The sequence below is a fragment of the Ursus maritimus genome, unplaced genomic scaffold (assembly GCF_017311325.1).
Source record: "Ursus maritimus isolate PB19 unplaced genomic scaffold, ASM1731132v1 scaffold_2, whole genome shotgun sequence".
In the NCBI taxonomy this organism is placed as follows: Eukaryota; Metazoa; Chordata; class Mammalia; order Carnivora; family Ursidae; genus Ursus; species Ursus maritimus.
The window spans coordinates 76506162-76532484 of NW_024424452.1; the positions used below are offsets into that span (position 1 = coordinate 76506162).

General features: G+C 46.8%; 2 protein-coding genes across 7 annotated transcripts in view; one reads left to right on the forward strand and one right to left on the reverse strand.

Moving 5' to 3' along the window:
• On the reverse strand, positions 1-2715 carry PIGC (phosphatidylinositol glycan anchor biosynthesis class C). Of its 5 annotated transcripts, none has more exons than XM_040636216.1 (2): positions 2583-2715; positions 1-1375 (listed from the first exon to the last, which is right to left on the reverse strand). In XM_040636216.1, exon 2 carries the CDS (start codon positions 1167-1169, stop codon positions 276-278), a length of 894 nt encoding a protein of 297 aa, XP_040492150.1. In that variant the 5' UTR covers positions 1170-1375; positions 2583-2715; the 3' UTR covers positions 1-275. The 5 variants fall into 5 exon arrangements, with proteins under 5 accessions (XP_040492150.1, XP_040492152.1, XP_040492151.1 ...); XM_040636218.1 differs by having other exon boundaries at positions 1-1407; positions 2583-2695; XM_040636217.1 differs by having other exon boundaries at positions 2504-2638.
• Positions 2617-26323, forward strand: part of CUNH1orf105 (chromosome unknown C1orf105 homolog) — a 25550-nt gene continuing 1843 nt past the window's right edge. Inside the window, exons 1-6 of one of the 2 annotated variants that reach the window (XM_008696346.2) lie at positions 2617-2835; positions 3614-3699; positions 7215-7305; positions 15236-15310; positions 21377-21444; positions 24145-24212. In XM_008696346.2, the coding sequence (XP_008694568.1) occupies positions 2821-2835; positions 3614-3699; positions 7215-7305; positions 15236-15310; positions 21377-21444; positions 24145-24212 (403 nt within the window). In that variant the 5' untranslated portion in view covers positions 2617-2820. Of the gene's footprint in view, positions 2836-3613; positions 3700-7214; positions 7306-7846; positions 8020-8405; positions 8571-15235; positions 15311-21376; positions 21445-24144; positions 24213-24644; positions 24794-26323 lie in introns of those variants that run through there. The other variant, XM_008696352.2, reaches the window with a different exon arrangement.

The following is a 26323-nucleotide window of genomic DNA, read 5'->3' on the forward strand; positions in this document are numbered from 1 at the left end:
TGGATGTGTTGTTATTTTGTTTAATAAATAGAAACCACATCACTTCATTCATTACAGCAAATGAGAGGGCCCCAGGAAGCTTTTTCATCAACAAAATAACAGAAAGGACAAGCACCTTCACCACCCACGTCTTTGCTTAAGCTTTTTCTTTTGATCTCTGTTCTCCGACCCACATCGGTATGTTGCTTCCAGAATGGGACTCTGCCTTCAAATCTTATATAAGTTGAGAGGCTAGTCTATCAGCTTGCCTTAATAACACAATGGAAGTCTCTAACTTAGCTGAGAAACCTGGACAAGTCTTCTTTGATTTCGGCCTCATCCCAAGGCCCATGAATGTTTTCTTTAAATAGCTGCAGGCGAATGAGGTAGAAAGGGCAGAGACAAGAGATGGAAACCAGCAGAAGGGCAAAAAGGAAGGCTCCCACAGCACTGATGGACAGCAGGCCTCCCAAGGCTGAAAATGCAAAGAGCAGTGTGACTCCCACGTAGCTGCGGGGAGTACAAGCCTTCAGTTTCTTCTGTAACATGGGCCACAGGGCAAAAATCTGGATGGCAAATGTCACCATGATGAAGGCATGCAGGGACCGGGGCAGGCGTGACGCGAGGCAGACAGAAGCAAAGATGGCCATGTTCAAGGACAGTGTGCTGGATACAATGGCAGCATTGGCACCATAGTCAAAGAAAATGAGGTGGCCTAAGAGCATAAAGACCGACATGGCATAGATGGTATCCGTGCTGACAGACTCCGTCAGGGTCTTCAGCACTGGCGAAAAGCCGTATGTGAAAGTAATGAAAACGAGGGCGCTCTTCAAGTCAGCCCACCGGGTCCTCCCACTCTTCTTCCGTCCTTCACCTCCATCAATGAGATCGAACAAAACATAACCAATCAGTGAAGAAGCAAGGCCAGTCCCAAAGAGCCACTGGGGGGCCAGAAGACCCTCATCCATATACCACCAGATAACGACAAAAACACAGACACTGCACAGCTGCTGTACCACCACGCTGGACTCAAATACCACAGCCCAGTACTGGTACTTCCGGGCGTAGATGTTTTTCCGGAGCTCTTCCAGGAAACGCCGGTCCACGTAGTTATCAGGAAAGGGCTGTCGCTCATACAAGACCTTCTGCCACTTGGCCTCCTTTGCGTTAGTTACAGGTTGGGCACACATGATCCTCTCCCTCAAATGCGGGCTGGTTCAACTCCCTTGCACAAGTCCATGTGGTTCTCTCCTTCATGAAGTTTTGAAATAAGACCTCTCTGGAAATCCCATGCTGTGTTGTGGTTGAGATTGTTCCAAGCTTCAAAGGCAGCAACCCAGGCCAGGCCTGCAGTAGATGAGTCTGTTCTCTGAGGCAGGACAACACAGCCAAGTTCCTAGAAAAAGTCAGACTATGAACCTATGAAAGCTGTGAAAGGTCAAGGGAAGGACTGAGTTAAAATCAAACCAACCCAGTTTATTAAAAGTTGGGAGCAAAATACATGTGGTGGCCATTTTATACATATGGATATTAACATTTCATTTCAGACTTTAAGTTATAATCCCATAGATAATAACAGACATCTGTTAGCTATTACTTACTGAGGACCTACTATGTGCTGAGTCCCTTCTGCAGCTTCCCTCATTTAATCCCCACCTCTCAAGCTAGCATTAGCTCCACTTTAATTAGTGGGAAAAAAAACCAACCAACCAACCAACCAAAAAAAACCCTGAAATTCAAATTGCTTAGGTAACTTTAGTCCAAATTAACAGTGGTAAACAATGGAGCCAAATTCAAACCAAAGTCTGACCCCAAAGCCTGGGCCTCACATCCTGTCTCCCTCTAAACCAATTAACTCAGGGGTTCATATATCCCTGAGGTCTGTGGATGGGCTTCAGAGCATCCAAAACCCTCCCTGTCACTGTATCCTTGTACCTACAATTAATGCAAATTTCCAGGGACAGGACCCAGAGCTTTTATTTATTGAGATCTCAAAGGCAGCTATTAAAAAAAAAAAAAAAGTACGTACCAGCCTAAAGACAACAGTAAACTGCACAATACAAAAAGGTATGAGTTCTACGGTTTATTCGGCCAAAACCAAGGACTCAGAAAAACTAAAGATTCTTAACCCGGTAACTGAGCTTAACATCCTTCAAAGAGTTAGCATTCAACTTCTAAGGCGGAAACTCTCATGAGGTTCGAAGATAATGACCCCTTTTTCACAGTGAAAACTTAAGATTGTCAGGAATAACCGGGGTCATCCAGCAAGTCTGCGAAGACAATTCTTACTGCCCGACCTTATTTCTTCCATGGAGACCACCACAGGTTTCGCTGCACAAGCGAGACCCTCTGGGAGCCCCCCTCACTGCTGCAGGGACCCCAGCCTAGGGAGCTCCCGGCCGCCGCCCGGCTGGAAGGTCAGCTGAGCCGAAAAGCGCACCGCCCCTCCGTGGGGTCGGTCAGGGGTCCCCGGGGGCGCCCCACTTACCCTCCCGGGCCGCCCCCGCCCGCCGCCGTCCCTCACCAGCCTTGGGCCTGCGGGCCTGCGGGGGACGGCGGAGGAGAGACAGTCCGGGAAACACTGACTGCCACTCGGAACCCACCTGCCCGCGGTTGCTAGGGCTGCGCGGCGGGGGAGGGCGGTCGCCCGCCTCTTTCCGCATCCGGGCGCCGGGGTCGCGACGGCGGGCGAGCACTTCCGGGTCCGCCACTTCCCCCGCGGCAGGAGCGCCCTGCCCCGGCCGGCGGAACTGCAAGGTCGCTGCTGCCCCCTCCCGGCGGCTCCGAGGACCTCCCGGCTCCTCTCCGGAGGACGGGCGCTCAGAGCGGAGGAAAAAGCAAATGCCCAACAGAAAGGTGGGATTCCGCATCCGAATGCCAGGGATAGAGGCTGAGCTGCTAAAGAGAGATTATAAAGCCTACTTTTATTGCGCTCCTATTATTAAATCAGGCGCTCATCCGTGAATTCAATGGACACACATTCAGGGAGTTCCTGCAATTTCTGTTTTGGGGGCTCCTGAGACCGCAGTGACTGGAACAGACAAAAATCCCTGCTCTCCTGGAGCTTTCTGTCTTGTGCATTGACCTGTGAAGTGATGGTATCTTCATAGAGGACAGAACTGAGGCTCAGAGGTGTAAGTTGTCCAAAGCCACCAGCTGGAAAGTGGATTAACAGAGATTAACATCTAGTTGTCTGTAGCTTCAGAGTGTGGTTCTTCCCTCTTTGCTGCGTAGAAGGAATTGGGGTGGAGGGCCCTGTGGCTGAAAACAGTCTGGGACTGAATAGGAGGTTGTGAACAGTCAGCTGACTTCATAGATGCATAAACAGATGGAAGTAAAGAAGCAAAGGGATAGATAGAGTAGAACGCAAGATGTCAGAAAACCTGAATCCACTTACTAGCTGTGTGACTTGGCAAATCACAATGTCTGAGCTTTGATTTCTTCATCTGTTAAGGGGAGAGAACCCTATTTATTCTTGGATACTTTACAGCGGACTCAAAAGGCTCAAATCATAAAAGTGTTTTGTAAAGTGCTGGCTTTTATATAGCTGCCATTAGCTTACTTTGGTCATTGTTTTGATGGCAATGCTCAAACGCAATAAACTGCAAAATGATCTCTTTCCATTTCTCTCCAGGTTTCTGTTCCAAAATTTGGCAAGATTCCTTGGCTTAGTGAGGCCAGCCTCATAAACAAGCCATTAGTGCTCAGCCTCCCCAAAAGGTAACAGCTCAGCCACTGAGGGTAAAGGTTGCAAGAAAGACTCCCAGAAGATGATTTCTGGGGGCAATTATCAAAAGGGCAAATCTGGTCAGTTGAGAAACCCAAGATGAGTGTTCAAAAACCAGATGGCCTGGGTTTCTCAGACAAAAGTGGGCACTGAGTAGAGGCTCGGCAGGGGGATGAGATCTCAACCCCCCTCTCTACAACCACCACTCGACGATACAAAAGAATCGTGCCCTTGGATGCTGCCTTTCCAAACACTTTCATCCTCCCTGGCGTCTTACTTTTTCTCCTCTGTTTTAATTTGAAACTTACTAGTTTTAACCATCAAAAGTCTAGAACCATAAATTCCTGTCTTTAGAGAGTAGCGACTGCCTGTATCTCCCTTTGAGACAATCTCCTCCAATCTCACCAGTCCCGCCACGTCCAGGCAAACTGCTATGGAACACAATTCTGTGTTTCAAAACTGGAGGTGTTCGTGTGTTAGCAGCATTTTAGTGCCGACACTCGAGATAACGGGGATTCCTCATTCCTCCTCCACTTTTGGTCCCTGGCTGTGGTGATATGCCCTGCTCTGGGGAGGGGAAATGGAAGGAAGGGGGAATGTGAGGTAATGTGGGGGTAAGTGGGAAAAATCAGAGGGGGAAGAGGGAGACACATACCTTCCTGCCCACAGACAAATGAGTCTCCGTGAAGGACACTCTCCCCACATTCCCTCTTCAATAACATGGACCTTTGCTTTATCGGCTGTTCCTTTAAAATCCACATTCTCAGTAAACAGCTAGACAGATTTGTGTATTTTCAGAGCAGCTATGAAGTGCTTGTTGCTCTTTTCTGCTATTTTTACTTAACTCAGTATCTAAACTCTAGCTCACGTCTAGCTAATGTGAAATGGCTAGTGTTTGCCATTTAACTAGGGTAACAGCTCGCTATCCCATCTCAGCCCCCTTCCCGTTAGACCTGCCCCTGCAGCCAGGAGTAAGGCATCACTGGGCTAGCTCTCTCCTTCCCTGATTATACAGTTTTGGGGGCGGGGGTAGGGAGGGGGAACAGGACGGGGGCCTGAGGAAGACAGACCCAGAATACAACTGGGCAGCCCCAGAACCTGTTTCTTTTCACAGCCGGGTCCTGGAGAATCAGAAGGGACAGACTATCGACAGTCTGAAGGGGAGGGATAGTTTTCCCTCTGGCCAGCTAACCTTGAGCTAGTCGTAAGGAGAAATTGCCTCAGCGGTCAGTGAAGCTCTACTCATTTCTTTTTTTTTTTTTTAAGATTTTTTTTTTTTTTAATTTGACAGAGATAGAGACAGCCAGCGAGAGAGGGAACACAAGCAGGGGGAGTGGGAGAGGAAGAAGCAGGCTCATAGCAGAGGAGCCTGATGTGGGGCTTGATCCCATGACACCAGGATCATGCCCTGAGCCGAAGGCAGACACTTAACCACTGTGCCACCCAGGCGCCCCAGCTCTACTCATTTCTAAACAGAGTGTTTGGGCAGCAATCTCAACCCTTGTGAAGAGAAACGGCACTTCTCTACCTCAAAAGACACTGAAGACACTGCCTGGACACCACAGGGGTGTTGTGTGGAGCTTTCAGGGAGACAACATAGGAGCGAAGTCTTTTGAAAGGATGGTTTGTTTAAGTATCAACAGTTCTTAAAAATTAGGAACTCTTCAGCTGGCTAAAGCTCTGAGTTCCAAGTTATTTTTGCCAAAACCTTTTTCTAAGGTCTCAGCAAGAAAGTTATAAACTTGCTTTAAGTATTACCTAGTTTGGGACAAGCAGTTCAAACACAGAACAGTCTAAAAAAGAGAAAGAAACGTTTAGTGCAATGTAGCCAGAGCACCCCCAATTACAAACCCCAAAACATACGTGCAGGGCTGGAGGAGTGAGGCCCGGCTCTGAACACCCGGGCCTGCGCAGACCTCCTTCCTTCCGAGAAGACTCTCCTGCTACATGGAAGCCACACTCCTCATCAGTCTCGAAAGCCCACAGGTCACACTGAGGGCCTGCTGAATTGAGATTATTGAGTGCTAAAGCAGCTCCAGAGTGTCCTCTGGTCTCCCTAGGTCAGAATCTGTATGTCAAGTCCAAGGCAGGCTGTTCACAAATCAAAGATAAGGCAGTGAAGGGGCTAAGTCAGACCCACCACCCCTGCTCTGCCAGGGCCCAGGGAAGTGGTGAGGAGAAATGAAACTGTAAATGCCTCGGGAATACCAAACTCCTTTCACATGCCTGAGTTATAAATGAACAATGAACAATGAAATCTTTCCTCATGAGAGAGGAGAGGTGTTCCGGGCATGCCGAGTTTCCATTTCTGGAGTGCCAGGGTCATGCACAGTGTTGCACACACAAGCAGTTTATGATGACCAGGCCCCCTGCATGCCTTGGCCTCTTATATTGTAATAAAATGAACCACCACAGCCGCAAGGCAGGTCACACCTGTGAGGAGAACCGATATTGTCCCTGCAGCTTCACTGCTTCACCCCCTGACTAGAAATAAAGAATGTTCTGGAGTGGTTGGAGGCTATGTTCCATGGGAAGAAATGAGTGGATTCAGTGTACAAGGACACAGACCCCAAGAAAGCAGACCAGGCATGAAAAAAACCTGCACTTATTAAATATGAATAACTTCTACACAGGTCTTTTCAAAAAGGAGATCTGGTTGCATTTCACCCAATACACATCTGCTTTTATGAACATTTTTTTTCCTGCCTTAATTTGTACACTGTCTCTGACAATTCACAACTGGCATTAGTTAGTTCTAAACAAAAGGACAGAGAAGCCAGAGTGACTTAAGAGGGCAAAGTCATCCTTTGGAAGCTGCCAAATGGTCTGTGCCTTTCAGTACTGGGGTGGGGAACAACTCCTCAGGGTGTCCCCTGGGTTATCTCTGTTGGAAAGGAAAAAAATTTTACTCTGCCTTTTAAGTTTCTTCTGGCTGGTTTTAAGAATCAAATTGACATGGGACACATTAACAAGAGAAAATCAAATTTAATTTTGTGCATGCAGGAACACACAAGAGATTCCAAAGACAGTCATGCCAAATAACGTATATATATCATCCTGCACTAAGGGAAAAGAGGGCAGGCGTTGGGGACTCCAAAGGGAAGGAAAATAATTCACAGGAAGAATGGAAAGAGTAAATGTTTGGTAAATGAGTGTTTGCTGGGCCATCCAGAAACAATGGGACACAGAGATGAATTTCAACAGACTTTGCCAAGTTCCTCCCTGTCTACCTTACCTAGCTGATATTGTATTTCATATAATCTATGGTGACAGCTCTCTTCCTGGAGCAAGTCCTCTATCTAAATTCTTTTAGGCAGTTAAGGGGAAGGTCAAAGTTTCTTCCCAAGTCTTTTGGGCCTTGGTTGTTTTCAGCTCACAATAATCTGCAGGCCAGAGTGGTACATCATGGGGCTGTTTGTTTTGACCCCTACATCTCTGAAACAACCAAGGGCTTGGCTCTTCAGACCAGAGACTGTGGTTCTAACTTACTTTGTTTTGATTACTTCAGATATCCTCATGCCTCTGCCACTTTTCTGATTTCATCCAAGAAGGATATGAATTTGCCTATTTTGTTTCAAGTTCCAGATGTCTTCTCTAAGGTACTCGTTTTCTGTTTTTTAATTGAAAAGAAACCCCTAGTGGTTCTAGTATGGCACTGAATGTAAATACAAAGGCGTGTCCTATCTCCTTAGCTGAGCCCAGGGCCTGGAAGGTCATCACTGTTCCATAGACAGTTGTCGAATGACGTGAATGCGCATCGCAGGCTCACCCGAGCTCAAGTGCACTAGCACTAAGAACAAAGGTTACAACCACCAAAGAGTGAAAACGAACAAATACACACAGTCCTCTTGAGAAATAGGCCCTGAGGCCTTCAGGGACTGCTGTTGAGTCCGTGTCCAGAGCCAGTCCTAGTTTCTGGAGCCTCCAACCCTGTCCCATCACCGCCCTGGATCCCTCATGTGTATCCCTTCCTCCTCCCAGAAATCAACCGGGACTGGCCCCCGGGCGGCACTCCTTAACACTGCAGCGCCCAGAGGGTTCTCGGTTCGAGGTGCTGGTGAAGTCAGCAGTGCTTCGACACAGAGGGAGAGAACTCGGGGCGGACGAGCAGTTTCTCACCTGAGAAGTACACAGGACGGCTGCTGGCCGTCGTGGGCGCCGTTCCTAAGCACTTGTCACAGCACCCCCTCGCGGTGACGCCCTGTCGTGGGGACAGCTCCGCTCTGCGAGCCACCATTGCACCGGCCCTCGTGTCAGGAGGTAGACCCCTGCTGAGGGAGGCCTCCCTTGGTTTAGCGTCGATAAGGAGAGGGGTGAGTTGGGAGCCACCTCCGTGAACCGGTGCGCGGACGGCACAGGTGCACGGCCGCCCTACCGGGCAGTGGGAGGGAAAGGAGGGCTGGGCAGGGAGAGCCAAGGAACGGCTCCAGAGGAAGATCTGGTAGGTATTTCCACAAGCACCAGGGGAGGAAAGACGCGGAGCCTGAGGGTACGGGAAGGGCTTGAACCCATCAAAGAATCAGGTCGCGCCGCGAGCTGACAGAGAGACCCCCGCAGAGGGGTGGGCCTGGCAGGAGCGCAGAGGGCCCCCCGGGGGCCGGGAGGAGCAGCGGGCAGATGTTCCAGGTGTTCAGCTCAGGACCGTCAGCGGCAGGGCTGCGCTTGAGTCACGGCACTAATCCCCCAACACCCGGGACAGTCTTGTAGGTACGAGTGCCCCCAGAACGTGCACAGACGGGGCTGAGCCCGGACAGGGTCCACGGGGAATGGCCGCAGAACGAGCAAGAAGCCCTCCAGTCACGGTCTCTTTGGACTTCCCATTTAGACAGGCTCTCCCATGCCACCGAGCACCTCCTCATCCCAGGTGAGCTCGGAGATTCCGTGCGTCGTGCCTGCCGAGGCAGGAAGACTAGGCCCCAGACCCGCCGGGCAGGAGGCGGGAGGGGAAAGCATTAGTAATGGCCAGGGCGAGGGAGAGGCCCATCTCCCGCAGGGCTTAGAATTTCATGGCTGCAATACTCGCGGGTGACCACGAGAGCGCAGCCAAGAGCAGCAGCGTCCCTGGGCTGGGCCAGTAGGCTGAGCCAAGGAGGCCAGTCTCCGCGCAGGCCGCGGATTCCGCCGATCACTCAAGAGCTCGGGACCCCGGCCTCATCCTCCCCGCGTCAGGGGCTGATCCTCCACCTCTCTCTCTCTCCACCGCCCGCCCCCCGCGTCTGTGTGTGAAAAACAGTGGCCCCTGCAGACTGGAAAGACAAGGAGGTGTAGAAAAGGCATAACTGTACCTTTGCCATCTCAGGGAGTTCGGCTGCGCCAGAGAATTAACCGATGTGAGACCGATGAACGGCAGAAAAACATACACATGTATTGAATGTAAGTTTTACGTGACCCAGGAGCCTCGTAAGGAAGTGAAGACCCAGAGAAGCGGCAAGACTTAAATGTTTGATGCTAGGCCGAACAAAGAGAGGCAATGGTGGGAAAGTACCTATCAGACAGGGCGGCTAAAGGAAGATAAATATCATTTTAACAAGGTCTGGGTGTGCAGAATTGCACAGAGTTGGCGTGACCACGAAGGGCTGCACATGTACCTGGTGAAGTAAACAGGGGCTCCGCAGGCAGCTGCTCCTTTCTAGAAAGAAACTGTGCTGTATCTGGTGGGCGTGGTATGCACTGCGGACACCCTGTCTCTTCCTTTAGCCTCGAAATCAGAGACCCACCAAAAGGCTGCTGGCAGCCCTGCAGCCAACGAGCAGGCCTGGCCTCTGGGCACAGGTGCGAAGGTCCTGCCACCTGGCTCCCTTCCCCTGCCCAGTCACAGGTCAGAGGGCAGAACTTTGTACGCTCACATTCCAAGTGGCATTCCCGCCCTGCCCAGGAGCAGTCCTGTGGCAGGAGCAGGTGTCTGGAGCAATGTTCACCCATGGACAGAGAGACAGAAAGGAAACAGGCTCAGAGACTGAAAGACAGGGAGAGGAAGACACACAGCAAAAAAGCAGAAGCCGAGCAAGACACAGAGAGGCAGGTAGGGGCACAGAATACAAAAAGGGAACAGACGAGGAAAGGCAGAGCTAACAGAGCACAAAGAAATGGAGCGTCCGCACTGCCTGGTTTAGACACCTGCCCTCTGGAGCAGCTTCTTCTTTTTTTTTTTTTTTTTAAGATTTTATTTATTTATTTGACAAAGAGAGAGACAGCCAGCGAGAGAGGGAACACAAGCAGGGGGAGTGGGAGAGGAAGAAGCAGGCTCAGAGCAGAGGAGCCTGACGTGGGGCTCGATCCCATAACGCTGGGTTCATGCCCTGAGCCAAAGGCAGACGCTTAACCGCTGTGCCACCCAGGCGCCCCTGTGGAGCAGCTTCTTGGTCAGGCCCGACTTTCACCGCCAGTTGCAGGCATGGACTCCTCCAGATGCCATGAAACAGCAACGGGCAGCGTGATCGCGGCAGCACGGAGGCCCCGAGGTGCCTGGCTCAGAGCTCCCCAGCAAGGCGGAGCCCATGTGTGGGGGCCACGTGGGGACTGCGGCTGGAGACCCGGGGACCCCATGGCCTACTTGCTGGGTTAGGTGTCGGTGAGCAAGAGCCGCTCAGGTACTAATGGAGTGGGAAACGCTGACCCATTCTCTCGGCTCCTGCCCCCACTCCCTCTCCTCGCTTTGATCCGGGTTTGTTGTTCCAGTCTCACGAGTCAGAGTCCAGAGGAGAGCAGCACTTGCTTGGCTTTCAGCAGACCTGTGACAAACACGTTGTCTAAAGACGCGGCAGGGCCCAGCGTGCCTGGGAAACGCACAGGAGGGCGACTCCCCATTTTCTCAGCACCGAGGACTCCTTTTCTTGTTTCTTTCTCGCTGAATCTGTTTCTGAGAGCTCGTGACCACCACGGAAACTAGCCTGCATACTCCTCAGTCCTTTTCCCGCGCCTATTGCTCAGACACGTGTGACTACAGATAGGATTTCCAAAGGGCCGTAAGCACGACCCCCGCTGATCTGATGGTAATAAAACCCACGTTTAAGAAGTCCGGCCAGTAAATGCATGGCTGTTGATATATTTTGTGTAGGTTTGAAATGTTTCTGAGTCAACCGTATGAGTATTTTAAAAAAATCATATTCACCTTTATTCTTTAATGGAAGTGGCTGGTATTTTCAGATGGCAAGAAAATGTGTAATTACCAGAGGGGTTTGTTTTGTTTTGTTTTAATATCTGATCACTGCTTTTTTTCGAAGGGATATAGGAATCATTATGCCCTCATGTGGATCTAAGAACCCACTTTCTCCCTGGGGAAAGGTCATCTTCTTCTGACCCTTTATCCAAGGAACTTTCTGGCTCACTGAAACTACGTGTATGGTTGGACAAAGCTCTTAACCCTTCCGGGTCACAACTTCCTTGTTGTGTTCATTGAAAGAATTGAACTAGAAGTGACTCATGAGGCGTCTGTCATTTACGGAAGGAGTGGAAAGGAGGAAAGGAACAGAGGTGTCGAAGGGTAGGAAGGATGGAGGCAAATTTGTCAGCTTTCCTCAGCATGCTCATGAGGGCTATTTTTAAAATCACCATCTGGTGCTTTTACATTTTCAGTTTTTGTTAAGTGGAGAGGTATGTGTGCATGTGTGTGAGACAGAGAGAGAGGTAGAGAGAGGGACAGAAACATATTTCTCTGTTTCTGTATCAAAGATTCAAGAAGGCCAAGGACTTGGGCCGTGAGCCAGACCTTAGGAACCTCAGCAGGTGTTAACCTCAAATATTAGGACGTTTCCAGTCGTGACACGTGAAGAGCAGACTCTGGCATCTGGGCCTGACGGAACTGTGCATCGTACCTTGGCCAGGCGACAAGAGGTTGCTCTCACTTTCTGATCACACCTGCCATCTGCCATCCTGGGGACAGCTGCTTGGAAAATGAGAACCCCGTTAACTTAATTGCAGTTTCTTTTCTTGGTGGCTCTGACTGTACAGAGGCTACAACCAGGGGCCTGTGCTCTGAACCACGTGCCATTCCTGCTACTGCTGCTGAGCTGGCCCTAAGGAAACCAAGAGGGAGCAGCAAACGCTGCAGAGGGAAGAGACCTTTGGCTCCAGGGCTAGGAAAGAAAGCAAGGCGGTGGGTGGGAGGAGTGGGGGAAGTGGAGGCCTACACAACATGGAATCCCAAATTGTTTGCATCGACTTCCATGTACACATATAAATATATGTTTATGTGTGATAGTTTAAAATGCTTACAGTGGGGGTGCCTGGGTGGCTCAGTCGGTTCAGTGTCTGCCTTTGGCTCAGGTCATGATCCCCGGGTCCTGGGATCGAGCCCCACATACGAGTCCCTGCTCAGCGGGGAGCCTGCTTCTCCCTCTCCTGCCCCTCCCCCTCCACTCGTGCTCTTTCTCTCATTTTTCTCTCTCTCAAATAAATAAATAAAATCTTTAAAATAAAGTGGTTACAATGATTCATCCATTCAACCAACGTGTGTTGAATGCCTACTGTGTGCCAGATTCTTGACAGGCTCTAGGGACGCAACAATGTTTGAGATGTGTTTTTGCTTTTCAAGAACTCTCAGCCTGGTGGAGGAAACAAACACATTTAAAAAAAAAGAAAGAAAGAAAGAAAGAAAGAAAGAAAGAAAGAAAGAAAGAAAGAAAGAGAGAAAGAAAGAAAGAAAGAAAGGAAGGAAGAAAGGAAGAAAGAAAGAATAACAGGACAAAATGCAACAAAACGCTACACCAAGGCTGTGACGGAAACAGAAGGGCAGGCACCCAAATCAGGTTGGGGGTGTGCAAAATGGTAAGAGGGCCAAGAGAAAGACTTTCTGAGAAGGTAGCAGTGAAGCTGTCTTCATGGAGGAGGAGTTAACAAGGCCGGGCAGGACAACATATAAAACATATTGTCTTCAGGTCCCACGGGAATGGCAGCGATCACTGCTCTGAAACTCGGGAGTGACATCTGCCGCTGTCATTAACGGGGCAAGACCCTGCCCTGCACCTTGGAGGCCCCTCAAATATGTCTGTTGCTTGATTTGCAATAAACTCATATTCTTATGTAGAAACCGGAAGTCTGGAAAAGGGGATAACTCCACCAAAACCAAATCTGCCCAAGGATGCTCCCACTGCCACCTCCCCCTGCCTATGCTCTGCGTCCTTCCAGACTCAGTGTAAAGGCCACTTCTCGAAGCCTCTCCTGACCCCACAACGGGACGTGCTCTCTCTTTCCTGAAGGCCCAGAGGTCTCATGGCTGCTCCTGCGATCACTCGTGCATCCAGCCTCGAATCACAGTTTCAGAGATGTCTCTTAGCCTCAGAGCTCACAGAGGGAGGGCTGGAAGGGGGAGCCGAACCCCGGGAGATAGCACCCCCAGGGTATCAGGGAAGATCTGGCAGAAGGTGGAATCTGCCAGAAGCCCGGGAGTCTCTGCCTCTCTGGCCTCTCTGCCCACTCCCCACGCCCCACACCGGACAGTGGCCCTTCTCAGCGGGCCCCCGTTACCTGAAGCCAGTCTGCTCGGTCGTTCTTCTGCGCTGCTGCGGTGTTTCCTGGACGTTGGCGTGCCCTCCCCCCAACTTGTTCACCCCCCCAACACCTACCCAAGCCTTGCCCGCTCCTGCAGCCCTTCTCAGACCCTTCCTTCTCTGCCCCGCCCCACCCCAACCCAGGTGAGCTCTGTGGGTTTTTTTGGTTTCACTGTGGCCCTAACGGACGTCTGTCACAGTGCCTTCCACACGCTGTGCTTCCTGGCACGCAGTCTGCTGGGTGGTGAGCAGTTGAGGTCAGAAGTTGTGTCTTTTTTTTTTCCATAATATTTTTATTATATTATGTTAGTCACCATACTATACATCCCTGGTTTTTGATGTAAAGTTCGATGATTCATTAGTTGTGTATAACACCCAGTGCACCATGCAATACGTGCCCTCCTCACTACCCATCACCGGTCTATCCCATCCCCCACCCCCTCCCCTCTGAGCCCTCAGTTTGTTTTTCAGAGTCCATACTCTCTCATGTTTCATTCCCCCTTCTGATTAACCCCCCTTTCTTTATCCCTTTCTTCTACTGATCTTCCTAGTTCTTATGTTCCATAGATGAAAGAAAGTATATGATAATTGTCTTTCTCTGCTTGACTTATTTCACTTAGCATAATCTCCTCCAGTGACGACCATGTTGCAGCAAATGTTGAGAACTCATTCTTTCTGATAGCTGAGTAATATTCCATTGTATATATGAACCACATCTTCTTAATCCAATCATCTGTTGAAGGGCATCTCGGCTCCTTCCACGATTTAGCTATTGTGGACATAGCTGCTATGAACATTGGGGTGCATATGGCCCTTCTCTTCACTACGTCTGTATCTTTGGGGTAAATACCCAGTAGTGCAATGGCTGGGTCATAGGGTAGCTCAATTTTTAACTTTTTAAGGGACTTCGACACTGTTTTCCAGAGTGGCTGTACCAACCTGCATTCCCACCAGCAATGAGGAGGGATCCCCTTTCTCCACATCCTCTCCAGCAATTGTTGTTTCTTGCCTTGTCCATTTTTGCCATTCTAACTGGCGTAAGGTGGTATCTTAGTGTGGTTTTGATTTGAATTTCCCTGATGGCTAATGATTTTGAACATTTTTTCATGTGTCTGTTCTTATTTGTTTCGGGGACCCCAGTACCTAATGAATGGGCAAACGAATGAATCTGTTTTTTCCCTGGCCTGCCTTAGGGCCAGAAAATGTCTTCCTCATCTTTGTGTCCCCAGCCCCGCACCTTCCACGGGGTGGCCTCACAATAAACGTCTGTTGTGGAATGAATGAATCGAGCCGTTCACACTCATACTTTAACCTACCAACCCACAGCATTGTAATACTCACTTGATTCTCTTTAAATGGCCTATAAAAATGAAATGTATTTTAAATATTTGTCAAAAGAATCCAACTTTGTCACTAGTGTTCAGCCCTCATACGTTCAATAGTAGTGCCTCACCCAAACGCTTTATGTCTCTCAGAGGGTGAAGCTACTGGCAGACCAGTCCCTGAAGCTCACCCAGGAGCGCACCGCAGGTGTTCCCCATGCTGCAGAGACACTCCTCCTCTTCCTGTTCTGTGCCCCTCCCAGCGCAGCAGGAACGGGTCAGGGCACAGGTGTAGACACGTGTGGCAAGAGGTCAGCAGACAATCGGATGGCAGGAGGGGGCTTTAATTCAGTCACAGTTTGTCCCCCCAACCCTCTTCTCCCCCATATCATACACTTCCTACGAACACACCTCCAGACGCTGATGTCGGTGAGAGTGAAGAAAGGTAAGGTGTTACCTCCACCACTGTGTGCAGGGGTCCCAAGGCCCCTGATCAGTCTGTGGCTCACCCCCTCCTGCCTAAACTCTTTCTGAGCCTCCAGCGGCAGCCAAGCCTGGACTCAACATCCACCCAGGACGGAGCTGAGACCAGAGTCTCCTTCTGTTTTCCGGAAGGAAGAACTGTTACCTCGCTTACTCCTCCAGCCTTGTCCCCCTTCTTTGCTGCCCCAGCGGCCCCCACCATTTCCTCACCGCCCTCTGTTTCTCTCTCCCCTCAGGCCGGCAGGATCCAGAGTAATCCCATGCTGATCAGAAACAAGCAGCTGTGCTCCACATGTCGAGAAATAAAAATGGTAGGTCAGCGGGATGGCAGAGTTGAGCGCGGGGATCCCAGGGCACAGCACGGGCCCTCCCCCGCCAGAGCCCCATGGGGAGACAACACTGTTTGCAGGGAGGGCTGCAAATGAGGACCTGTTGGCCCTGGGAGACCATTATCTCAGACAATATGATAAACCCTCCCCATTTTCAACAAACCAAAGGATGAATGAGGGTAGGTGAGTCAGAGGGGTAGAGATGAGATGAGCCACTTTACTTGGAGATCCTAACGTCGCTACACTGCTGTAGGGGGTCAGGAGCCTGTGGGACTTCTCCCCAACACAACACCCACCCGTACAACACAGCCCGCCTCTACCATTACAGTCATGAAGCAAGCAGCTTCATCTTTGGGTGTATCAATTTAATCCGCACCTCAGAACAAAGCTAAGGAAAGATTCTACAGTACTTTCCAGCTAGTGGGGGGTGTCTGTAACCGGTGGTGCAGAATGGTGGGGGGTGAAGGATAGCAAGGGGGTCTGGAGGAAACGAGGACAAAGCTCTGCCATCTGTCACAGCTGCTGCAGAAAGAGGCCTGTGTCTGGAAGGATGCTGTACGGGTCAGTGTTAGGACTTGGGTCAGTTTAAGGATTAGGATTAGGGTGAGTCAGTCTTGGGTTGAAGGTTAATTTGGCTAAACGGTTAGGTTTGGGGTAGGAGTTGAGCAAGGGTCTCTACAATTCGGATATCCTATGATTTCCCTTCGGCTCTGGGCTGATGTACGATAAGAGGAAGGGCCAGGAGTAGAAGAAAATCAGGAGAAAGAAGAGAGCCTCCTTTGATGAGTTAATGGCGAAAGTGCTTTGACTAATAGGATATGAAAGAGACCAGCCGTTTTGTGAAATTTTTCTGTGGGATTTGGAAATTTAACTGAAGCCACTGACAAAGGCGTATCTGAAAGTTTCAGTCTGTGGGCACATTCTACTTAACTAGGGTCCCAGCGCTCAATAATGGCGTTGACTGGAATCTGGGAGGCTGGGATTGGGATTTCTCCTGGTCTTATTCCTGGAATCACTGTGTCCACATTTAGAATGCACTGACCCTGGGCCCAAGCTGGCTTTGGCCAGCTGGCTCGCTCGGGACCTCAGCAGCTGCTCTCTTTCTCAAGACCTCTTCTCTGACCTTTGCCCTCGCCCAGGCGGGGCCGGAGTAGAACCACACACTGTGGTTTTACCGTTCACTGCAGATCCCCAAAAGAAAGACCTTAAACTCAGAAGTCAGAACCAGTGAATGCCGGTAGGAAACTGTAGAAAGTTAGAAAACGAGCGTGAAATAAAGACCCCTGCTCACTATATGCAGCAGCACTTCAGCGTCCTCCTGCGGTTGGGGCCCTGCTTATCTGCTCTGGTCACTGAGACCCTCTTTGCTCAGCAGGGGGCTGAAGGCAGATGCTGGGGAAGATATTAAAAGACTCCTACAAATAGAAGGAACTTCCTCAACCCAATAAAGCGTATCTACGAAAAACCCACAGCTCACATCATACTCCATGAAGAAAGACTGGATAGTTTCCCTTAAATCAGAAACAAGGCCAGGATGCCCAATCCTGCTGCTTCTGTTTAACATTGTACTGTATGTTTTAGTTGGGGCAGTTAAGACAAGAAAAAGAAATAAAAGGCAACCAGATTAGAAAAGAAGACATAAAACTGTATTTGCAGATGGCATAATCTTATATCTAGAAAGTCCTAAGGGACCCACAAAAAACAATTAAAGCTAATAAATGAGTATAGCAGAGTTACAGGACACAAGGTGAATATACAGAAATCAATTCTATTTCTATATACTAGCAATGAGCAATCCAAAAATGAAATTAGGAAAACAGTTCCATTTGCAATAAGCATCAAAAAATTAAAATACTTAGGAATAAATTTAACAAAATAAATGCATGACTTGTACATCAAAAACTATAAAAAATCATGTAAAGAAATTAAAGAAGACATAACTAAATGGAAAAAAAACATGTTTATGGATTTTTTTTAAAGATTTTATTTATTTATGTGACAGAGAAACAGCCAGCAAGAGAGGGAACACAAGCAGGGGGAGTGGGAGAGGAAGAAGCAGGCTCCCAGCAGAGGAGCCCGATGTGGGACTCGATCCCGGAACACCGGGATCACGCCCTGAGCCGAAGGCAGATGCTTAACGACTGCACTACCCAGGCGTCCTGTTTATGGATTTTTAAGATGGCAATACTCCCAAATTGATCTACATGTTTGGTGCAATCCTCCTCAAGATCTCATAGGACGTTTTTGAAGAAATTGACAAGCAGATCTTAAAATTCATGTGGAAATGCAAGAAATACAGTATAGCTAAAACAATCTTGAAAACAAAGAATAAAGTTGGAGGACTCACGCTTCCTGATTTCAAACCTACTATAAAGCTACAATAATCAGGACTTTGTGGTACCGGCATAAGGATAAACATATAGATCAATGGAATAAAATGGAGAGTCCAGAAATAAAACCTTACATTTGTGAACAACCAAAAAAAAAAATTTTTTAACAGGAGAAAATCAAATTTAATTATATATTATGGGTTCTCCCTAAGAATAAGAGGTCCTGAACAACTGATTTTTGACAAAGGTATCAGACAATTTAATGAGGAAAGAATAGTCTTTTCAGTAAATGATACAAAGACAATTGTATGTCCATAAGCAAAAGAATGAAGTTGTGCCCCTCCCTCACACCATATACAAAAAGTAACTACAAGTAGATCACAGACCTAATTGTGAGAGCTAGAACATCAAACTCCTAGAGGAAAGCATAGGTGTAAATCTTCATGACCTTGAATAAGGCAATGGTTTCTTAGATATGACACCAAAAGCAGAAACAATAACAACAAAAACTACCTAAATTCACCTTCATCAAAATTAAGAACTTCTTTGCTGCAAAGAACATCATCAAGAACATGAAAAGACAACCCACAGAATGGGAGAAAATGCTTGCAAATCATATATCTGCAAAGGGACTAGAATCCAAAATATATTTTAAAAAGTTTGCAACTCAACAATAAAAAGACCAACACCCCAATTTCAAAATGGACAAAATGGACAAAAATTTGAATAAACATTTCTCCAAAGAAGATATGCAAATGGCCAATAAACACATAAAAGATGCTCAACGTCATTAACCATGAAGGAAATGCAATTGAAGCCATAATGAGATATTATTTTACACCCACTAGAATGCCCATAGTAAAGAAGCAGACAATAACAAGTGTTGGCAAGGATATGGAGAAATAGGAACCCCCATACACTGCTGGCAGGAATGTAAAACTATGAAGCTGCTTTAGGAAACAGCAATTGGCAATTCCTTAAAAACTTAAACATAGAGTCACCATATGACCCAGCATTTCCATCCTAGATACATATCCAAGAGTACTGAAAACGTATGTTCATACACAAATTTGTACAAGAATGTTCATAGCAACATTACTCATAATAGCCAAAAAGTAAAAATACCTCAAAGGTACATCGACTGATGAATGCATGAACAAAATGTGATCCATACAATGGAATATGATTCAGCCATGAAAAGAAAGGACTTATATATACTATAACCTGGACAAACCTTGAAAACATTTTGTTATGTAAAAGAAACCAGATAGTAAGGGCCATGTGTTATATTGATTTCATTTTTATGAAATGTCCAGAATAGGCAAATCTGTAGAAACAGAAAATAGAGAGTGGTTGCCAAGGACATGGGGAATGAATGAATGGAGAATGAGCGCTAACGAGGACAGAGTTTCTTTCTGGGCTGTGGAACATCTTCTGGAAGTAGATAGTGGTGATTGTAGTGCAACTTCGTGACACTACTAAAAACCACTTGAGTTGTACGCTGAGATTGTGAATCTTATGGTGTCTGAATTTAAAAAAAGATTAGCACTAGAAAAATATTTTTAAAAATAAAAGCATAAATGGGACACTTGGGTGGCTCAGTCGGTTAAGCATCTGCCATTGGCTCAGGTCAAGATCCCAGGGTCTTGGGATCAAGCCCCACGTTGGGCTCTCTGCTCAGTGGGGAGCCTGCTGCTCCCTCTCACCACCCCCCCGGACTCGTGCTCTCTCTTGCTATCTCTGTCTCTCAAATAAATAAATATTAAAAAAATAAAAGCATAAGGTGGATGAATATCAAAAAAAGAAAAATCCTAATAGGACCTGGCTTGTATGACTACTCATACTCCTGTGTATGAGTACCCTGGGCCAGGAGCTCAATTATTTAATGTGGAAGAAATTATCTACTGAAAGTTATGGCTCTGAGTCACCAGGGATATCCACTGTAATTTTATGTAAATTGTCTCTTATTATGTGTCTGCTCTAAACAGCTCACCTTCCCCTTAAAACGTTTATTTTGTAGTCCTTCTGTTATGTGCATTGCTCTCTAATACACACTTTCAGGCCCCTTCAAAGTAGAATGTCAAGCTGGACATACTGTAGGGAGCCATTCTCCAACATAAGTATGGTCATTGGTTTCAAAAGTCTATTTATGTAATTCAGTTTATTTCAGCAAATATTTATTGACTGCCTACCATGGGACAGGTACTGAGGTAATACCCCAGCTACAAAGGAAAAAAAATAAAGAATAAGACACAAGCTCTACTTTCAAGGAGCCAACAGGTAAATAAATAATGAATTAAAATGATGGCTAGAGATAGAAATACACCTGGTAGGATGTAAAAAGGCATGGAAAGTAGATATCAGAGAAGTCTTCCCAGAAGAAGATGCATGGTTTTCAAGACTGAATAGGAGTTGCCCACATGACACACTTCTTCTCAGGGACAAAATGCTGTCTTTGGTAGCTTTGTTCTGGGGTAGCCCTGATAGCCCACTCATGCATATAGCACTAGCCAGATCTAGGGGCTTTTGCAAAGGGGGCACGCTAATCAGGAGAAAGTAGAGAATTTCCTCCATCTTTCTTTGCAACAGAGCCAACTTCAGAAGAAATTTTAAAAAGACGGTCTGTCTCCTTCATTCTCATCCCTTTTATGTATCTAGAAACCTCTTCTCAGGTTCTCACCAAAGCCTTTGCTGTCCTCACTACTCCCACATGCTCCCGTTATCGGATCATTTCTTTCCTCCCTCTCCCCTCCCTTCCCCTCAGCTAATGAGTTACAACAATCTGATTAAATACCGTAAGTGATTGGCATTTCTATAGAACTAATGTTCAGATTCTTCTCTCTCTTCAAGCATCTCCGAAGGCCCTTAACACATAGTAATTTGCAGGTTTGTTGTGTCGTACATTTAAAACACAAGTCACTCGATGAATAGCCCAGCTGAACACCTGCACCCACATCTTGTGATTATCTTTTCATTGTCATGGCTACGATATCGTTTGAGAAGTAATGGGGGAAAATGATTCTTAGTAAAATCCTGAGCTCCAAAAAAAACTGATATTTAGTGCCAGTAACAAATCTGGACAAGATCAAGAAAATAATGTCTTAATCAGAAATACTGTAACTGTATAATTTATTTTAGTCCTCTAGGAAAGGCACACTTAAGACTTTCAAGCGTGCTTCAAATGGGTTCATTCATTCACTAATTTGATCAACACATATCTCTTGAGCCGGCACTGTGTTAGAACCTAGAAATACAAAAATAGGGACATAGTCTCTGCCCCCGTGAAGCTGAAAGTCTATGAGGGAAACCAGACATCAAGCAAGTAAATACAATAGAAACCTTAGGAGTGTTCCGGTAGAGGAAGCTTAAGGAACAGCGAGAACGTAGGGCAGAGGGTTACCTAACAGTGCTCCAGGAGCCAGTGGTGTCCGTGAGAGGCTGACAGGTGATCTGAGACCTGAAGAATGTTGGGGGTGAGCTAAACAAAGAGAATTGGAGGCTTAACCAATCTCGAGGTTTCTAACTTCAAAATCTGATAACCAGGGAAGAACATGGACCCTATGGCTTGTGGGCAGGTGATCCCCTCTGGTTCATTCATATCACAAAAGAATATTAAGTACGATATGAAATACAGCTTGAGTTTGCTAAGGTGGTGCATTGTTTATTTAAATTGGAATAGAGTTTTGGACAATGTTCTAAATGAGACTTTCTTTCTCAGGTACAACCGAGAACTATGACAATCCCTCATAATCTGAAACTATCCTTTGAGAACTTCATGAGTCACAGGTAAGTCTAAGATTTTAATCAGGACGTTATTTTAATTCCATTTATATCAGTTTGGGGACCCAGGCCAGTGGATTGAGAAACATAGTAAGTAGAATGTTCAGGGACTGCTTAGAGAATGGGCTTCTTGACTGGTTTCATTTCCTGGTTAAACCAGAGAGTTAGACCAAAAAAGTTGTTTTCACCTTTTTGCTTGAACAGCTATTGAGATTATGGTAGAAAGTACAATCTACCCTTCCACCTTCCCAAGAACAGTACAAGGAAGAGGCTACGAGATTCCTTTGGTAACTCAGGCAGAACTGAGTACAAATTCTCCATGGCGGTGACTTACGTAATTCAGAAGGTACGGGACGTCACACATGATGGTTCTCAGCCCAGGACATCCTCTGCACTTTCCAGTACCTAAAAGTCCTGTCGTCAGTGTGGTTGTCATTTGCTGCTTTCTTATCAAGTATATAAAGAACAAAGCCCAGTTGGATTTCAAGGGTTTTTTCCCCTCCTGCATTTAACCAGCAGAAAGGGAAAACAGATTTTAATGAAGCTTTTACTTCATTAAACAGCTCAAAATACAGACTCGCCCTGGACAAGGCACCAGTGTAAGTAGACTTGCCGTTCAGTCGATGGTGGGAATGTAAGCACACAGCCACAGTCAGATTTGATGTGACCAATTAAACAGTTATATGTGATCTAATGACAGTCTTCAACTTTTTTTCCTCGTAGAGAAAGCAACAATATGGAAAAATAGGTCTTTTTGTAACCTTATGTTGGAGAGTAGTAGCTGTTATGATTCCTTTTATGAAATTTGCTCCAAGCTGCAGTGTAGACTCAGATGCATGGAATCCATGTGCTGGGCGCCTGGCCCAGAGACACGGGGTCAAGGAGGAATGGGTAGTGTATTTGAGCACAACGCGCGCCAGCACTGATAACATTTACCTGCAACATTCCCAAAGCTCCTATCAGATCGTAATAAAAGTAATCCAAATAAATATTCTGTATAGACTTTAAATAGAAAACAGAACAATCTAAAGTCCGGGATTTCTGAGTGAGTTTCACTCTTCTATGACAGAAACTTTTGAAATTTGTTGTCCCAGTTCATTTATCCTGCAATTTTGATATTTTAAATAAAGTCCCACATTCCAGAATCATTAGCTGATTTTAAACAAGTCGGTCTTATTCCTTGAGCTAGACTAAGGGTTGAACCAATCCTAAAATCACATCTGCACCAACCTGAGGTATCATTAGATAGGCCATTTTTTTTTTCAATGTAATGAAAGAAAACAGACCACTTCTTTTTGAGATTTAGCTAGTGTGACTATAACATAAGGTCCTGGTTCTGTTTGTAGCTTATAAAATCTGTCCTCACAGTTTCTGAGTTTCACTACATATGTGGCTAGGTAGATTGCCCTTACTGAAATAAGAATTTTTAAAAAGTGACTTTAATTGTAACCATTGTAGAAATTAAGTGATATTTATTCAAAGGAAGGAATGAAGGAAAGAAGGAAGGGGGGAGGGAGAAAAAGAGAGAAAGGAAATATGAGTGGAGAGATATATATTTGTTGATTTATAGTGCGAACAAATCTTAAATGACTCAGTCTCAGAAATACCACCTTCCTGTTTGTTCAACACAGGTAATAGAAGGGATTTTTCTCTTTCTTAGTCCCACTGATTCCTCCAATGGCAATTGAATAGATAAACTGACCAGATGGGCCATATTTTTGGTAGCAAAGTAAAAATAATCTTGGAAAATCTTTGTAGAAATGGAAACAGTGAAATGAGTGCAGAGACTTAGATATCCCATCAAAGTTTAAAGGTTTGTCAGTCTTTAGAAATTAAGCAATTTAATGTAGAAATGGTTTGGACTCATACCATTTTGGTCAAGAGTCACTTCCATAGCCTTAGCCACCAGGAGAAATAGGAGATGTGGTCCAGACATTTTCTCTAAAACTGGAAGGCGATGTAGTTGATGGGGATTAAGGAGTAGACTTGTGATGAGCACTGGATGATTAAAATAAAAACTAAAAAAAATTTAAAATAAATAAAAATATTCTTTATAAAAACTTTATTTAGGGGTGCCCGGTTGGCTTAGTTGGAAAAGCATGCTACTCTTGATCTCAGGGTCATGAGTTTAAGCCCCATGTTGGGTGTAGAGATTACGTAAATAAATAAATATTTTTTTAATTAATTTAATCAAAGTTGGATTGACAACACAGTATTTCTAAATGGTTTCTGTCTTGCTTTAACAACATTCAACATTAGAGAAACCCAGTCTCACAGAATAATATTGATGGGAATAAAAAAAGAGAGATTTTAAGGCAAAAAAATAAAAATAAAATAATAAGACGGTTCTCACCAAAATATTCTGTTTTGCACTTGAAGGGTAGATTACTGATCTGGAAGAGTTGTTCATTTTTTTCTGGAGACTGGAGGATTCTTGTTCCTTCTATTCTTAGACCATACATGTTCTGACAATGAATAAAATATTTTTTTCAATGAAGTCTTTATCAAAATCCATCAAAGTGAGAGAGCTTGAGATGTCCTGGTCTCTGGCCCAGCCATCTAATACTGTGGCAGCGGGGTCTGAGCACCAGGTTAACAGGTGCTGGTTTCAGGAGAGCATCTGTGTTTTAAAATGTATAAAGGCGCATTCCTTTCCACCAAACCTTAGCCACATAACTGATGTGTTTTCTTGCTTCTTCCAAACAGAATGATGAGTCTTCACCCACCAAAAGCCCCGACTGTACCCGAATGTTCCCGTAATGACATCTCAACAGGTTTGTGTTCTTTTAGAGTACTTGTGGTGGGGGACATACTACCCCCGGAGTAGTAGGATGAAAAGTTTAATCCCTAAGATAGTTGCTAAATTTTCTGAACAAGTTCCCTCTGTCCGCCCCTCTCTCTTTTCACGTTCTGCTTCTGGCCTGTTTTGCTTGCTCCCCAGCCCTCCCTTCAGGCCAGCCCCACCTGTCCCCTCTCCGGGCCTCACTGGACGTCATCTGTGCCACGTTCCTTCTCAGATCTTCTCCATGCCACACGGCTCTGCCCCGTTCTTTCTAAAGAGCCCCATAATCTACTTGCTGAAGAATTTTCATGGAAATGAGGCACCAAGTAGGTAATTCCCTTGCAGGCAGTGAAGGTGGGAAAGGAACTGCATCCCCACACCCTTGGAACAGCCTCTCCAAAGTCCTGAACTTCCCACCCCACAGGCTTCCTAATCACCTGCCTTCTGACAGCTGCCCGGACCTGTTCCTCTGGCCACTTGCTATTCATAGACAAGAGGATAGCAGCTTCTGCTCCAGCTTCAGCATTGACCTATGTCTCCTCTTTTAGAGACGTCAACACTGAGCTGGTGAAGGTGGGTGTGGGTCATTCTTTGGGGGGATACAGCTCAAGGGTTTAGTGCAGTAGAGGCTGTCATGTTAGTAAGTGTATCCATCTTCTCATTTGCTCCCATGTTAACTGAGGCCACCTCCAACTTTTCTCTCATTGGATATACACAATAAGGAAAATCGAGATCCGTTTCTTTGCTTGACACCAATGGGAAAGTCGAAGCTCCATCTGCAGGGAAGCTAGAGCCAGAATTGCCTGAGAAGGCATCCAGAGAGGACATTTGAAGATAGAAGGGATATCTTGAAGGGATTCTAAAAGGGGGGGACCACAGGCTTGGGTAAGCAGCTGAGGTTTGGAGATATTCACATTAGCGGAGTGGAGGGAAAAGACTGTCAGTCTCAGTGAATCCCTTCTTAGGTATCCGGAAATATTGGCCTACCTCAAGGCTCTCATTTTTCTTTAAAGACTATTTATTTATTTGACAGATGGAGAGGCAGCCAGTGAGAGAGAGAACACAAGCAGGGGGAGTGGGAGAGGAAGAAGCAGGCTCCCAGTGGAGCAGGGAGCCCAATGCGGGGCTCGATCCCAGGACCCTGGGATCACGCCCTGGGCCGACGGCAGAGGCTTAATGACTGAGCCACCCAGGCGCCCCTCATGGCTCTCATTTAGCCAAAGTGAACTAAAAAGCCAAGAGCTAAGAACATCCACCCAAGAAAAGCTCCCCCTCCACTGTTGGCTGGTTTGTGACCACTCATTCTCTGGAAGCCAAGAGAACACTGGGTGCCAGGCAGGTGTACTTGGTTTCAGTGTTCTCATTTCCAGCCACACATTCATTCTGAGTTTTCCTTGAATGTGGATTTTTTCAGGACTGCCTCACAAAGGAGCAGAACACACACACACCCACACAACCGCACACACACACACACACATACGCCTTTCATCAATTTACTAACCACGGGAGCGTATTTTGGTCACCAGTATGAGAGCTAGACTTCGTGTACATAAGGTCAGCACATAATGCTCTTGGGCATATTACGACTCTTGCCCATAGAGTCCATCCAAGGACAGCAACCTTAGAGGTAGGACTTGGGGGAGAGTGCCTACGGAGCCGGCTCGGGGCTGAAGCTTGGCAGGTTTGCCGTCACTTCCAGCTGGGACATTTCTGAGCTGAGCTTTGCTGGGGCCCGCGCCCTCTAAGGTGAGGTAAAAGCCGTAGCCTAGAAGCAAGGAGACCTGGGTTCGGATCCTAGTCTTGCCGTACAGGACTGGCCAAATTGCTTAAACTGTTGGGCCTCTGGGTTCCCACCTGTAAAGCCAGAGAACCGTTTTGTTCTGCTGCCCCGCCTCCCCCCTCCTACTCCCCCACCCCGTGCTCCTCCTCCCCCTCCCCCGAGCCAGACACTCAGCGCAAGCAACCTTCACCTTTGATCAAGCCAGAAAAACTGCTGACGCTGCCCTGGCTCCACGGGTTTCTACAGCTTAGACGTGTCCCTGCTGCCGCGCTTGCGTACTGCTGAAGCTGCCACCCACCTGCGCGGCCTTGCCTGTGGACACG

Coding starts and splice junctions, on each gene's coding strand:
- PIGC (XM_040636216.1), bottom strand. CDS start 1,169: ATGTGTGCCCAACCTGTAACTAACGCAAAGGAGGCCAAGTGGCAGAAG.